This window comes from Nicotiana attenuata, unplaced genomic scaffold (assembly GCF_001879085.1).
Source record: "Nicotiana attenuata strain UT unplaced genomic scaffold, NIATTr2, whole genome shotgun sequence".
NCBI lineage: Eukaryota > Viridiplantae > Streptophyta > Magnoliopsida > Solanales > Solanaceae > Nicotiana > Nicotiana attenuata.
Genome location: NW_017672099.1, coordinates 93382 through 109450, shown reverse-complemented (window position 1 = coordinate 109450; position 16069 = coordinate 93382). Strand labels below are relative to the sequence as shown.

Below are 16069 nucleotides of genomic sequence, written 5' to 3'. Positions count from 1 at the left end.
ATTGTGTGCATATTTTTAAAGCTATTATCAGTAATCTTAATGATTCTATATGGTTGTTATAGAGAGTAATTTTACTAAGAACGTTCTGATCGTTGCTGTTGTAGCTAAAATGTTATTATAGAGAGTTCTCACTATATACTTTCAATTCATAAACAGCAAAGCTCATTGTCGTTTGCTATTTTTACCTCATCCGAGATCATTTTTCCTCAAAAAGAAAAAGCAAAAGAAAACCAATCGATATATAATTTAATTTCTTATAAAATACGCTGAGAGAAATATATAATGGGAATGTACAGACAACTCAACGTGCATCAAGCGGCAGCTTCGTACTGAATTGATAATACTTGGCTTGAAAATTTCGGTTTAAGAACTCCATTTTCGAGATTCACAGCATTCAACAATGGATTCAATGCTTCCGATTGCGATTGTATCGGTGATTATCGGAACCGTGATTGCTTTTCTAGTGTTCGGAAACTATTTCCAGAAGAGGAAATCGGAGGTTGAATCTATCACCCAGCCGGAGACAATTCAGAAGGCTTCGAAGCCTCAGCAATCTCAGAAGAACACTTTGAAGAAATCGCAAGGCAAATCTCATTCTCACACCGCCGATCATAAGGTATAAGTGATCCCTTACATTTACTATATATATACACACAAAAGTTCTTTCTTTTCTTCCTGGCTCTAGGGTTCGTTGATGTTCTTTATTACTAAATTATTTAAAATATTTACTGTTGTGAGATGATACAAATGATACAAGCCATGAAATGTAACCTTATGATTAATGTGAAACTTACCAGACCTTTTCTGAGTAGTTTTTTTTTTCTGGATAAGTAACAAACTTATATTCAAGTAACTTCCCTAGCACTAAAACAGCGCTGGACTAGTAGCAGCCAAGAAGTACAAAGATGTTGTATCTCGTATGGATTTGATAAAGTCTTAACTTCTTACGAGTAGTTGAAGGTTTTATTGCTGAATATCCGCAAAGATCAATTAGGGGCATTTCGCTGGGGAAAAAGCATAAAAAACTTAGCTTATCAAAACCTAGTTAGAGATCAGATACGGAACCTGGATTTGAAGCTTATGGGTTCGAGATTATAGTTCTTTTAAGTTAATAGGTACTAAATTAAGAATTTGTACATATTCAATGGGTTTTTAAGATAACAAGGTTTGGACCAAAGCTATTGAGTTTGGCCGAACCCGTAGCTGACTCTCTAGCTCAGCCCCTGTTAGAGATTGGCAAATTCCTAATAACAGGTTTAGGAATATGCTGTCCGTCCAATGAATAACTAAAAGCCAAACCTACAGTCCGTGGCGAGCTCTTAATTTTGTGAATACTGCAATAGGAAGCTTACTGTGATGTGTTAACCAAAAAGTCAAAGCTGTCATAGCGTTCTCTTGGATATTGTTTCATCTCCCTGCAAAGGAACCATTGCACCTTATATAGGTTAGAATCATTAGAGTTGGAGACCCCAATCGTTGTATGGTAAATTTGAGTTAGCTTCCTTTCATAGCTTCACTTTGCTACATTCTGTTTTTGCCTTCTACAGCTTCACTTTGCTGTGATAGGTCACTTCTTTTCAACACTTTGAATAAATAACTCACTTTCATTACTCATCCAAATATATTTCAACAGACCAGCCAAGTTGAATAAATAACTCAACTTTCATTTCTCATCCAAATATATTTCAACAAACTAGCCAAGTTACGCGTTTCTAGATTTCATTACAGATATGACCTTGAGCTGTGTATTCAATGACCAGTCAACTGAAAGTAATTTTTGGTACTGGTTGTGTTCTGCAGGATGCAAACAAAAGGCATCACCCTCTGGACTTGAATACTCTAAAAGGTCATGGGGATATTGTCACTGGAGTTTGCTTCTCACCCAATGCACAGTCTTTGGCAACTGGTAATTTTGGTTTACGTATTTGGTTGTTTGAGCTCTAAGCCTCACAAAGCAAGTTGTATGATCGCTGTACTTCTACTAAGATGCACAACTCTCCATTTGCCTGGTTGTGGCCACAGTCAATCTGTCGAGATATGCATGTTGGAACCAGCTTTTTTCTTTCCATTTTCTTTCGAGAAATTCTCTTTTTTACAGGATTAAATGTCTTGATATAACCCTTTTCAAAAGGACAGGCCTTGTAGGACACACTTCCCAATCATTGATATGCTAATCAAATAGTGCTCAATCTTTTTTTTTTCCTTGCAATTTTTGAGAATCGAGCCCTAAAGATTACTTAGAGCAACCTACTTATCATGTTGAGTTTTTATTTCGTTGTTGAATTTGGTCTAACCCACATGGTAGAATTATGCTTGCACCGATCAGACCTCATCAGGGATGTGGATGAGACTAGAAGAACTGATATGTGTCTCGTGAGCATGTTGTGCATGATTAAAAAAATTGTGAGATTATAAAAACATTCATTTCTATTTAAAGTTATCTAAAGAAAGCTATTTTACTAGGATGATTGTTGGAAAAACCTTATACGACACCTCTGTTGCTTGGAAATGAGTTGTGCTTGAAAGTGAGAAAGATATAATTCATGTCAAAATCACTTTGGTTGCGCTACTGTTTCTACACTTGGTGCCATTTGCCGAAAATTGTAGGTAAAAATTAGCACGAGGGGGTCTTGCTTTATTCTCTTCCTTTGTGTCCCATCCCCCTCTTGAAGCTATGAATTGAGTTTCTTTTATAAGGAAAACAATTTGTCACAAGAAGACTGTATTACAACACAGTGCAGAAAGAATTCAAGTTCCAAAAGAGTTAAGGTATTAAAGTATGACCAGAGAACTTTAAGCAATTGATACAATGACTGAAAATTGTATGATATAAATGGACGTTGGGTCAAAGCTAGATGTAGCATTTAGTTGTAAGCATTGTACCGCTCCAAAGAGCTTTACCTGCTGTAAATAAAAAGTTGTAATGGTGAGGACATGGATGAGCGGAACTAACGGAGGGAAAAATTAGACCTTTTCACGAAGTACAAGGGCAAGTCTAGACCGTTTCCCTTAACAAAATATATTTTTCATCCACAAATTTCTTTAATGAAAGAAAACATGCTTTAAATTGTAGGACATAATCACATTCTACATATCTTCCATCACTTGTTGTTCACATTCCATTTATATATTTTGGAAGGAGGATGGGGGAATTGGAGGTCAATCTTCCATACTAATGGTTTCCTCTTTGCAGCTTGCGGTGACGGGGTTGTTAGGGTCTTCAAGTTGGATGATGCTTCGAGCAAAAGCTTTAAGTATGACTTTTACAGTCTTATTATTATGACAGTAATCTGGTTATTATAAGCTTCGAGTAAAAGCTTTAGTATTGTTAATCTAAGTGCAAATTTCTATCTCTAATCTGTGGTGTATCTTATTAAGGTTTCTGAGAATTAATTTGCCTGCTGGAGGTCATCCAACTGCAGTTGCATTTGCTGATGAAGCTTCCTCAGTTGTAGTGGCATGCGATGCTTTTTCTGGTTCTTCCCTGTACATGTATGGTGAAGAGAAAACAGCAGCCACTGATTCCAAACAGGCCAAGCTTCCTCTTCCAGAAATCAAATGGGAACAGCATAAAGTTCACGACAAGAGAGCGATCCTAACTCTAGTTGGTACCAAAGCAACTTATGGTAGTGCTGATGGGAGCACAATCATTGTTTCATGTTCTGAAGGTAAAACTCGAGTTAAAACTCAATGGATATCCCGATTCTTAAGTATAGTAAAAGCTTTATGGTTTCATATTTGTTGCTGAAGAATGCACGATTATGAGAATGCTTTCATGTATCATATTGATTTTTGAATTCTATTACAGAGTTATAGGTTTATTCAATTTCATACTGTAGCTAGTGGTGATTGGCCTGAATATCATGCTTAATTTTTATCAGTACGTAAAGTATTATTGAGGCAGCAAAAGACCAACACTAAGTTTGTGCTGGATTAACAAAGATTTTCCCTCCTTTACAGTGGCCTGTTTTCGAACATTTCTGTTAATTCTAACATACTGTCCTCACAATTTACAACAATAGATTTACACGATTGTCCTAATAAACTAAGGCATGTGAAGTTTAAATACTGAATTGCCGTAGTCTTTTCTTCGAATCATCTTTGATTTCTTTCAGTTCAAACTACCCAAACTATGCATGCTGGAACTGTCATCCAGATTTAGTTAGCTGCTTTATAGTTTTCCTTTCATCGCAGAAGCAATACAATACTTTTAGGGTTTTTTGCACGACCCACATCAAAACAAATATCTTAAAAAACATGTCTGCCTAGCACTATGCAATGCAAAATTAAACAGTCAGTTCTTCATTATTAAACCCACACAAATATCACCTATTACTCAAATGAAAGCCCTTTCTCTGAAGATTTCTCTGTGTTAAACAGACATCATGCAACACAACCCAGCTGAAGCAAGCTACTCTGCTTGGGCCATGGACTTTTGGATCAAGGTTCTTGGCATCGAGCAGAAAAAGAGTCATCCTTATTGAGTAACTTATAGCATGAATTCATAGTGAATTTTTCATTGCTAGTTGCAGTCCATATGAGTCTTGACAGGAGTCCCGTTAAGTTGTTTGACTGTCCCAACTTCAAAAGAAGTTCGTAAGTTCCCAGTTGAAGCAATTCCTTCTAATCCCCACATTCCATTCATTTTCTTCTGATAGCCATGCTTAATTCTTACTGCCTCTTGGCATTGTAGGAGATCATTTGGCCTGAGAATCAGGTAAAAAGTCATGGAACATTATATCTGATATGCCAACATTTTGTGTGCATTAAAGCCTCAACTATCTCGTAATTGGGTGTATTGGTATAGACACGAAATCATTAATTACTGGAAGTGTTAATTATCCACTTCTCTAACATATTGTCCTTAACTACAGTATCATGATCGAAAATGTTACAATGCCAAAGAGCACTTGCAGTCCTGCACCAAAAGTCTTTTCATGCCAGAACTCGGTGGTTATTTTTTTTTCTTTTTTTTTCACCTGACAGTATAAATTTCTTCTTATGATGTCAGTGTAAACAAAATGTTAATTAACTTAGCAGATGAAGTGCTCGTGTGGAAGAAAACTAATGCTGAAACAACAAAAATATTGGCAAACTCAACTTAAAATATTAGGTAGTAAATATGTATCTTCACCACCATAACTACTAACATTGCAAACAAAATTTGGAACTAAAAATGCAAGTTTTGCGACTGACGCCGGCAAGAACTAGTAGTTTCAACTGCATAGCAGCACATGAAGAAAATAAACAAGCTCAGAAACAAAGTAAAATCAATAGCCTCCCTTCAAATCGTCGACCACATCATATGGTATGGGAGAGTAACAGTTTCCAAAGTAGCACTTTCAACCATGAACCCTGGTTTGGGTCCTTGAGGTTGCCTTTTTGTGCTAATGACCTCACCCCTAGCCTTAGCCTTGGCCTTTAGCCGATCGTTCTTCTTGATTCTTTCCTTGACTTCTTCGGTGCACCGGGAAATTTGAACATGCTCAATCCTCACATGGATCCTCTTTCGGAGGATTTTATTATGAACCTGTTTGTTGATTTCGACACCAACATCACGCTTGGTGACATCATGCCCTTGTGAACGGCACCGTTCGCTTTGACATCAACATAGTCACCGACTTTGAAGATCCTGAGGTAGGTGGAGACAGGGATTACTCCCTTTTTTCTGAAGGCGCGAGAGAATGAATCCCTCGTCCGAGACCTTAATCCATGTCCGGACATATTTTCCTCTGTGGTGTGCTCTGAGTGCGTTTCTGTGAAGAGAAGAAAATCAGACTCAACCATTGTGCTGATAATAAATACCCTTAGATCACTTTGTTCCCTTGTTACAAAGTCTCAGAAGCAAAATTTAGATAACAATGAAAAGTCAATACAATTTATTTTTCTTGCGGTCTTGCCAATGTGCGCACATAGTTCGTTGCAAGTGCTAAAGTTTCCTCAACTTCAAACTATATAATAGTACCACTTACTTTATAAATGAGTTGATATATTACATGTGAAATTATTAGACAAGGATAAAATGAATCTGGAAAAGAAAACATAAAATCAAGTTTCAGCCTACCATCCTAAGTTTTGACTGGATCGTAGGATCAAATGAGGATCATAGAACTGGGTTAAAGTTGCTTCACCTAGTCCAAGTTATAAAGTTTGATGACACTACCTTAGGCTTGGATGTTTGTCATGTTTCCCCCCTTCTGGTTCTCTCTGGGCTCTGGAAATAAAAACTTCTGTTGCTTGTTGCTGTATTTGTTGGACGAATCATCATAGTAACTTAGAGACTTGTTTGGAGAAATTTCTGTTTTATATTCAACTGCCAAAATCTAAGATAAAGATAGTATGGTGCAAAATCTTTTAAAATGCTATTGCTTTAATTAAGATTTCATTTGTGGATTTTGGTTTTAAAAAAATGATCTTGCTTCAAGCAATGCTTTTAATTGGTGTTGTTGGAAAAAAATTCCAATCTGATCCCACACTCACATTATAATTCTTTTGGAAGAAAGTGGATAGATTTGGAATGACATAAAGGTGTACCCTAAATCTTTATGTGGTTTTGATGTTCCAAGAATCCTTTAGACTATGTGTACTAAGTTTGAGTTCTGATAGATATTAGTGATATGACCATAGACGTGTGACCAGCTCATTCATAATGCTTGAATTCCATAACTCTTTGTGTCGTAGTTCTTCTTTTCTGGTTGTTAATTTTGTTTCTGTGATCCTCATATCCACGAACATCCTAACAATCAGATTTTTCCTTTCCTGTTTTTTCATTTGTTTGGAAGAACTTATTTCTTTCATAGAGCAAAATGATGATTGAAATAATATGCTTTTGTATTTGTTGGCGTTTTAGGTACTGATATTGTGCTTTTTCACGGAAAAAGTGGCAAGATTGTTGGGAATGTTGACACTAATCAACTCAAAAATAACATGGCTGCTATATCTCCCAATGGGCGTTTTATAGCTGCTGCAGCTTTTACTGCTGATGTCAAGGTGAAGTTAGATGTTGCAATCTTATCATTTGTGAGGCTGAACTGCTTCAAGCTTTTGTCAAGAGTTTACATTTATTGTCAAATTTCAATGTTGTTTAAGTAGTAGGAAAATAATGTTATGAAACTAGTTAGTTGTAAGAGATATTGGAAGATGAGAAACGCAAGTGTCTTTTTTCTGTTCAAAATATTTGAGTGGTTTAGGGGGTGGGAGGTAGATAGGAGAAACAAAGAGTGGAAGCTAATAACCTGTGTTAAATTTTCCCCCTAGCGGTTTCCTGAGACATACAAAGGTTGACTTCCACAGATACACTCTTTTCAGTTGCCCTCTTGTGTTTTGTATCAAGCTTCGGGCAGTGTGACATGTGAGTCGGGATGTTATGTATGATTTTGTCAATGTGGTTGTTGGAAGGCCAGTTATAACAAAGGACTTATGTGGAGCTATCCAAGAAATTAGGACACTGCTCATCAGTTGGTTCTAGTCATCTCAAATGCAGCTGAGCCAAAGCTTGGATAAAGATGATTAAATGGTGTTAAGAACACCTTTCAGAACCATGTAGACCCACCATCGATCCACGGAGGAGGATCCAAATAGTATGGTTTGCCTATGTAAATTGAAGAGAGAGAGACAGACAGACAAGCAGACAGAGGGGGGAATCCAAATAATATATTTTCCTACGTAATCTGTGTGAATAGCTGAACGCTTTCCAGTCCTTCCGGAAAACGTTGGAGATTGAGATTGTTTACGTATTATTTTTCACTCTGGGAGGCTGTAGATATTTGTCATTTTCCAAGGGAGTCAAGTAAATTGGAATAAGCTATGAAGGAAAAGTAGGTTGTATAAATTTAGGGTGGGGATTAAATATTCTGATAAAGCTCGCGTATCATGTGGTGTGGTTTTGAGACCTTTTAAGGTTTATGCAATTTATGTCATGCTCCTTTGTCAACTTGGCAATGATTTTTTCATAATTTTCTCTCTCTCTTTTTGGATGTCATCAAAGAAGAGTTCCTGATTGAATTATGTATCATGTTGACAGGTTTGGGAAATTGTGTATTCAAAAGATGGTGCTGTAAAGGAGGTTTCAAGGGTAATGGAGCTCAAGGGGCATAAGGTACATGATATCAAGTTCTTGCGCCATGAAAGTCTATTTACATCTTCTCTTTTCTATCTTTCTCTAGGGTTAGATCAATGTGATCTGCATTCAGTTGTATCTGATGATGGTTCTAGTGTGAACAGGCTTATTATTATCCTAATTTGTACTTGGGGGAAAAATATTATTGGAGTAATAATTTAGGGAAAGGAGAAATTTTAGAAAAATCTTAAGGGAGTAACAGCCTCTTGAGATTTGGCGTAACTGGTAAAGTTGTTGCCATGTGACCAGGAGGTCACGGGTTCGAGCCGTGGAAACAGCCTCTCGCAGAAATGCAGGGTAAGGCTGCATACGGTAGACCCTTGTGGTCCGGCCCTTCCCCGGACCCCGCGCACAGCGGGAGCATAGTGCACCAGGCTGCCCTTTTCTTTTCCTTAAGGGAGTCACAATTTGAAATATGCTGGTTCAGCAAAGACTTCCGAAGCTTCAAATACTTTGTTGTTGATTATCTCTTTTTCATTGTGTTCATGATTCAGCTAATGGATGAAATCTTGCTCTTATTATAGAAGGTGTACAGTGTTCTCTCGACTGACTCTGTCATTTAGTTAAATGAACTTTTGCTGTTGATCTCTTTCTTTTTTGATTTGCTGCTTATTTGTTGCTTGATGTCTAAAATTTTAATGGGTTCTGTGCAGAGTGCAGTGACGTGCCTATGCTTTACCCCGAATTCTGAACAAATAATTACTGCATCGAAGGATGGTAGCATCAGAGTGTGGAATATTAATGGTATGTCTTTCCCTCCCTAGCCCTTATTAGTTACTATACCATTGTTACCTCGTCCAATTATTTTCCTTTGGCACTTGCGTGCAACATTCTTGTTTTGCAGTGCGCTATCATCTTTCCGAGGACCCCAAGACATTAAGGGTGCTCCCTATTCCCCTTAAGGATGCAAATGGCACAACTTTACACTACGATCGTTTATGTCTATCACCTGATGGAAAGATATTGGCCACCACTCATGGTTCAGTGATGCAATGGCTATGTCCGGAGACTGGGAAGGTTTTGGACACAGCTGAAAAGGCACATGATGGTATGCTTTCCAAATTACTTAGCCCCTTTATCAAAAGCTGTCCACCATAGTCATCCCTATGTATGTGTTGAACCTGTCTAGAACTTTTTTTTTCTGTGTTCTGATGTAGCTATGACTGTGTGCTTCTTGGCAAAAGTTCAATATCTTGATTTTTCCCTAATAGACAACAAGAACCTGAATGGAATACATCCTTCAAAAACATTTTCCAAGTTCGATCCTCTCAGGCCCGCCTCATCAAAAGAAGAACGAAGTTTTATTTGGTGTTAGCGAATCTAAGTGACACATAATGCGAGTTCTTAGCTTTCATTCTGTTGAGCTCTATATTGTTATGATAGCTCGTCTTTTCCTCATGAGTGTTTCTTTTTTCGGTTTGCGCATTTGCAGGAGTCATGAATACTTTAAGTTAGATATCATTTTTCCTAGGGTGCTGTGAGGCACTCCGTTGGAACCATTGGTTTTACTATTCTTGATTATTTCATGAGTTTTGTCTTAGAACATCTGCTTCATTTACGTAGTTTCTTGTTGTAGGATTTCTATATGAAGCAATATGATGTCTTAGGTCAATAGGAGATGAGAGGGGATGTCTTAGGTTAATAGGTGATGAGGGGAAAGTTGAACTATCGTGGTGATTTAAGGTGGCTAGTAGCCGGCCATGCTATCAACTTGTGTTAACTTGATATGAATATTCTTCCACTTATTGTGCAGGTGATATCACTGACATGGCATGGTCGCCTTCTCCCATTCCAATGGGTAAATCTCTCCCCAATCCCAAGTGAAGTTCTATATTATGTGATCTTATCTTATCAAATAGAAGTTTTATATTATGTGATTCTCTCTTTTCCATTTCTTGTCTACATTAGGTCATAAAGTGGATCAGCTTTTTTCCTTTTTTTCCTTTTATCTTTCTTAGTCTTTTGTCACTAAGTAAAACAATAGCTTGTCTCTTTTGGCTAGAATCTTGCTTTCAATGTGTCGTCCTCTTAGTTTTAGTGGCTTCTCTGAATCTTCCATTTTCTTCCTATATATTCTAGCAAGTACAGATATGAGACTCAGTTTCTGTCTTATAGTTATGATGGAGGAGAAAAGTATGAAAAACTGGAGTGAAAATGAAAAATTGAAAAGTAGGACCCAACTCCTAGTGGTTTAGGAGGAAGCTACCATTAAACTTATGTTGAAAAAATTGTAGCTTAATAACCATCAGGGCTTCAAATTCATAGGGTGCATTTAGCTAGGGTCTCTGATGGCAGCAATTGCTTTCCACAAATGGTCAAACAATATTAATTTGTTTCTGTTTTTGTTGTTGTAACTATGTGTCAGGTGACAAGCAAGTTCTGGTGTTGGCCACAGCCAGTGTCGATAAGAAAGTAAAGTTGTGGGCAGCTCCATCCCTGAATGCATCGTGAACAAGCGACAGCCTTTTCCCCGTGAATGACAAGCTTTTGATGTCTCACCCAGTTTTTGAACTAATAGATCATAAGGGACTGACGATAATATATACAGTACAAGTCAGTAGAGCAGAATACAGCCTGAGTTAGAGGATGGGTGCTTACATCTTTTGAGAGGTTTTGTTATGCAAAGAGAGATACAACCAGCATGTATTAAGCTAGAGGAAAATTTTGAGATAAAATTTGATGTTATATACATGAGTAGTAGTTTTTCTCTAGGCATTGGTGATCTATTTTAGAGCTTAGAATTGGAAAAGGTACTTTTTCTGTTTTAAATCAGAAGACCAAAAAATATTCTGAAGTTCTATTTTTCTTGCAAGTATACTTGTTTCTTCAGGTTTGTCATCAACTGAAGTTCTGTTTTCCTTACTGTATAAAATAGAATGTGATTTGCTTGTTAATGTTAGTCATCGAATTTGAAAAAAGGAGATTCTTTTTCGTTTTCACTCCAAAGCAAAAAATGAAAAATGGAAAAATGGGAAGTTCCATTTTGTTTTTTTGCCGTAGAAAGCACAAAAGAGTTCATTGAATTTCTTTGTTACTGTCTGATCGATTTAATAGTTGGGAAGATAAGTGACCGTATGATTGTAATTCTACGAAAGGTACTAGAGTATGGGGCACTTTTTGGTGCAACTTGATGAAAACTCACCAATCCACCATATATTTATGGTAAAAACACATCTATGGTACTATCTGATACGTAATACGCAAGAAGTAAAGATTTGGAGAGCTCACAGAGGTACAGAATTGTTTCTCCGAACCTCAGTCGTACATGCAACTCTTTGCTTAATTTTTCTTTAGTTGATTTAGGATGTGGGGTGCAAATACTATCAGGTCTCAAGAGTCTTTTTTCTGTATTTCTGGACTGTGTTTATGCATTTGATCAACCGCCCATATTTTTTTACATTCCTATACACTATTTGAAACTTTATTACTCTCCCTACTCAAGTTTCAATTTAATTACATCCTATATACAAATTTACCAATTATATACACTTTAGAAAAAATGAGTATCCCTTTATATTATGAATTAATTATTTCCCATCCTTATTCCTCTCCCTTGTGCACTCTCTCTCTCCTCCACTCTCTCTCTTCGTACGCCTCTCTATATCACTCAATCCCTAATTCTAGTAATGTAGAGCAAAGGAAAAGATAGCAGCAATTCCACCATTGATAACCGTTAAAAAACTTTGAAGCTTTGAATTCGAATTTGGGTTTTCAAAAACCATTATTTGTTTGGATTGGGTGTTGTTGCAATAATTGGGAATATTGTTTGGAGTTTATATCTCAATTTTGAGGGTGTTTTGGTGAAGATTAGACTTGATTTTGGCTGAATTTCAGATTAAAACTCGAAGAAGACATGACATACATTATACTTACGAAATTGTAGTAAAGTTGTAGTCAAATTGTAGAAAAATTGTATTATGTTGTTCATATATATATATATATATATATATATATATGTATATATATATATTTTATTTAAATATTATATGAAAGTTGGACAATATTGTATAAAAATTGTATTTAACTTGTATGATATTGTAGCTATATATAACTGGGTAGAAATAATGTATGAAAATTGTAGCTAAGTTGTAGATAAGTTGTAAAATATATAATTAGTTGTATGAAATTTGTTTTTACTATGTAAAAATCAGATACAAAATATACAAAAGACATATTGTATAAAAATTGTATTTAAGTGGTGTGATATTGTAGTTGTATTTAACTGGGCAGAAATAATGTATGAAAGTGGTAGATAAGTTGTATACTATATAATTAGTTGTATAAAATTTGTTTTTACTATGTATAAAGCAGATACAAAATATACAAAAGACCTATTGTATAAAATTTGTATAAAAATTATATTTAAGTTGTATGATATTGTAGATGTATTTAATTGAGTAGAAATAATAATGTAAACAATATGTATATTTATATTTTGTGTCAATGTGTTGAATTTGGTGAAATCAGCTATTTACATGAACGAATTAACTAATTAAAGTGGTCGAATAAAAGTCAGATTTTGCATGTTCACTTTTCATGCCTCATTTCCATCCATCTCTGCTTATTGTAGTAGCCGCCTCCAAAAAAAAATCTCAACTCATACACTGTCACCATTAAATTTGTGGTTTTCAATCACTTTGAAGTTTGAGTATATCATTGATTCAGGTTAAGGTTGAAAGCTAAAAAAAACTAGGCGGATCTCGTTATTTTATGGCCTCTAAGGATGTGAAGGCGAGCGAATCAGCGGTGGAGAAAAAAGGGAAAGTGTATAACTAAATCCTTGATTGAAGGCACAAATAATGGATTTGGGAGCCTTTTAAGGTGGATTGGATATGTTTTGTAACTAAAATACGTTTAGGTCGGGTAAATACCAAAACATGGACATTTTTAGTAATAAGGTTTCAAATAGTGTATACGAATGAAAAAATTCCTTAATATAATTCATAAAATATTTCATACCAAAACATAATTACAGAAAATTTTACAAATCGATATACTGTGAAATATTTAACATAATATCAAATATTTATCATCCATAAAATATTTTATATCAAAATGTTGTATAAATAAATTTATAAATTCGATATAACATGAGATTCTAACTTTTTTTGGTGAAGAAAATAATTTTATTAATTCATCACCGTGGATCCATTACATGCTTTATCTCAGTACTTCTTTCATTTTCCTATCTCTTTCTATATATACTTTATCTATACATTTTCTACTTCATCAAACATGAATAACTCTATCCATCTGATCTTCTATCTCTGCAGCAATTTCCCAATCCAGTCTCTTTCTTTAACACTGGTTCTGCTCCTCAAGTAGGTAATCTTCCTCAATCTACACTCTTGTTTAATCCGGCTCAGCATATATGCAGTGGTGGGTAGTCTAGGTCCCATATTGCATTGTTCCTAGCCTTCCATATCCAGTATACTAGGGCAGCCAGTATAGCAATGACAACTTCCTTGCAACTCTTCCCTTTGATTGATCTGGTCATTCTCTTCCAAATCCCTGTTATATCTGTCAATTGTATTCCCATGTTCATCCAGTTCAACACCTCCCTTAAGCACTGCTTAGAGAATGTACATTCGAAGAACATATGTTGGATGGTCTCCTCTTGTTTTCCACATATTGGGCACCTATCATCTTGACTTATGCCCATACGATACAATCTGGCTTTTGTCAGCATTCTTTGGTGCATCGTGAGCCAGCAAATAAAGCTGTGTTTAGGTAGGTTCAATCTGTTCCACACCTACCTTCTCCATGGCCAGTTTTTCCTTTCTCCCATTCTCCATATGTACCCTTCCTTAATTGTGTACTGTCCATTGGCGTTTCTCCATAAGTTCTGATTAAATCCAGGAGCAAACACCTCTCTGATTATGCAGATTTTCTTCCAATACCAACATGCATCATTGGGGCATTTGTACTGCCACCAGTTCTTCTCCTTTAAGTAGACACTATTGATCCGTTTCACCCATAGATTGTCAGCTTTTTGAGCAATATTCCATATATATTTAGCTATTGCAGCTTCATTCCACTTTATGATGTCAGTTATCCCCAGCCCTCCTTCTTGTTTAGTCCTACACACTAAGTCCCATGCCACTAATGATGGCTTGTGTGTGACTACTTCGCCATCCCATATGAAGTTCATATACATAGCTGTTATTCCCTTAATCACTTGCTTTGGTAGCAGGAAAATGGTTGACCAGTAGCTATGTAGGTGTAGTAGTACTGAATTGACTAACTGCACCCTCCCTGCATAGGATAGATGCCTTGTACCCCACCCTTTAATTCTTGCTGCTATCTTGTCCATAAATATTTCATAGTCCATTTTAGATAATCTCTTAGCTGATATAGGCACTCCAAGATATCCGAATGGTAGGTTTCCTTTCTGGTATCCTGTCATTTCCATCAAATCCTTCTGGCTTTGGACTGGCATATTGACACCGAAGATATTTGACTTACTTGCATTTGTAGTTAGGCCTGAGCGTTCTGAGAATGTTTTCAATCCTCTCAATAACAGATGCACTGATTGAAAATCCCCCTTACTGAATAGCAGTACATCATCTGCAAAACAGAGAGGGTTCAATTTCAGGCTCTTACACTTGGTGTGATACCCAAATCCCTCCTGCTGTGCTACTACATTCATTATCCTCGTGAAATATTCCATGCATATAACAAAAAGCAATGGGGATATTGGGTCCCCTTGCCTAAGTCCTCTTTCTCCTTTTATATTCCCATACAATCCCCCATTGACTGCTATTGTATACTGCACTGTAGTTATGCAGTCCATTTGATAAATTATTGAGAAAACTCCAATGCATGCATCATCTCTGCTACAAATTCACATTCTACTGTGTCATAAGCTTTCCTTAAGTCTATTTTGATCAGGCAGCTACTAGTGGTTTGTTTTCTGTTGTAGAGTCTTACCAAATCTTGACAAATTAGGATATTCTGGATAATTGTTCTGCTAGCCACAAAAGCACTTTGGTTTGGGGATATGATATCTGTCAGGATTTGCTTCAATCTATTTGTTAACATCTTTGACACCACCTTATAGATGGTGTTGCAGCAAGCTATGGGACTGTAGTCTGTCACTATGTCTGCATGATCATATTTTGGGACTAGTGTCAACACTGTGTTATTCCATGCTTTCAATATCTTCCCTGATTTAAAGAATTCCATCACTCCTGCTTCTAGATCTTCCTTAATTATCTCCCAACAATCCTTGAAGAACTGGCTACCATATCCATCTGTCCCAGGTGCTTTATCCCCTGCTATTTTCCAAAGAGTTTGTTTCATTTCTGCCCTTGTAAATTCTTCAACCAGCATTCCTCTTTGTAACTCTGAAACTACAGGGCCTTGTTTAACAATAGCACTACATACCCTTCTTCCGTTCCCAGTCTTAGTACCAAGCAAAGAAGTATACTGTTTCACAAAGGCTTCAGCAATATCTTCCATATCATTTCTGGTGTTCCCTGCATTATATTTTATAGTGAATATTCTGTTAGCATTTCTCCTAGCTTTCAGCATACTATGAAGGAATTTAGTATTCATATCCCCTGAATTCAGCCAATGGACTTTGCACTTCTACTTAAGGTATTGGTTCCTTGTCAAGTTCCAGTGTAGAAATTGCTTAGCTAGTTGTGCCTCTTTATTAACCAGCCTTATTTTTAAAGGATCCTTCTGCAACTCACTTTGACACTCCTCCAGGTCTTATTTTGCTTGTTCAGCTTTCCCTTCTATATCTCCAAATTGGGCTCTATTGATTCCTTGTAATGTAACTTTGAGTCTATTCAGCTTCCCTACCAATATGTACTGCATTGTGCCTACAATTTCCCTCTTCCAGTTGCTTTCTACTTGCTGATAAAAATCAGTAGCTTGGCTCCACATATTGAAGTATCTAAATCTGTGATTGCTTTTTTGTGGCCCCTTATCCCAGTTAATCAC

At 36.5% G+C, this 16069-nt stretch overlaps 2 protein-coding genes and 1 pseudogene across 2 annotated transcripts; 1 reads left to right on the top strand and 2 right to left on the bottom strand.

The window, feature by feature from the left end:
* The first annotated feature begins 230 nt into the window (after positions 1-230).
* On the top strand, positions 231-11013 carry LOC109211814 (transducin beta-like protein 2). Its single transcript, XM_019375396.1, has 10 exons — positions 231-616; positions 1801-1906; positions 3194-3254; positions 3379-3668; positions 6851-6990; positions 8024-8098; positions 8773-8863; positions 8964-9167; positions 9873-9917; positions 10485-11013. Exons 1-10 carry the CDS (start codon positions 401-403, stop codon positions 10568-10570), a joined length of 1314 nt encoding a protein of 437 aa, XP_019230941.1. The 5' UTR covers positions 231-400; the 3' UTR covers positions 10571-11013.
* Positions 5062-5912, bottom strand: LOC109211815 (annotated as a pseudogene).
* A 2517-nt stretch (positions 11014-13530) lies between the features above and the next one.
* LOC109211810 lies at positions 13531-14912 on the bottom strand. Its single transcript, XM_019375389.1, has 2 exons — positions 13876-14912; positions 13531-13639 (listed from the first exon to the last, which is right to left on the bottom strand). The coding sequence occupies exons 1-2, from the start codon at positions 14910-14912 to the stop codon at positions 13531-13533; spliced, it is 1146 nt and encodes a 381-aa protein (XP_019230934.1).
* Positions 14913-16069: the final 1157 nt, after the last annotated feature.

Coding starts and splice junctions, on each gene's coding strand:
- LOC109211814 (XM_019375396.1), top strand. CDS start 401: ATGGATTCAATGCTTCCGATTGCGATTGTATCGGTGATTATCGGAACC. Junction 3,669..6,850: donor CATTGTTTCATGTTCTGAAG/GTAAAACTCGAG, acceptor TTGGCGTTTTAG/GTACTGATATTGTGCTTTTT. Junction 8,099..8,772: donor TGGAGCTCAAGGGGCATAAG/GTACATGATATC, acceptor GGTTCTGTGCAG/AGTGCAGTGACGTGCCTATG.
- LOC109211810 (XM_019375389.1), bottom strand. CDS start 14,912: ATGGACTGCATAACTACAGTGCAGTATACAATAGCAGTCAATGGGGGA. Junction 13,640..13,875: donor AAAAACTGGCCATGGAGAAG/GTAGGTGTGGAA, acceptor TACAATTGACAG/ATATAACAGGGATTTGGAAG.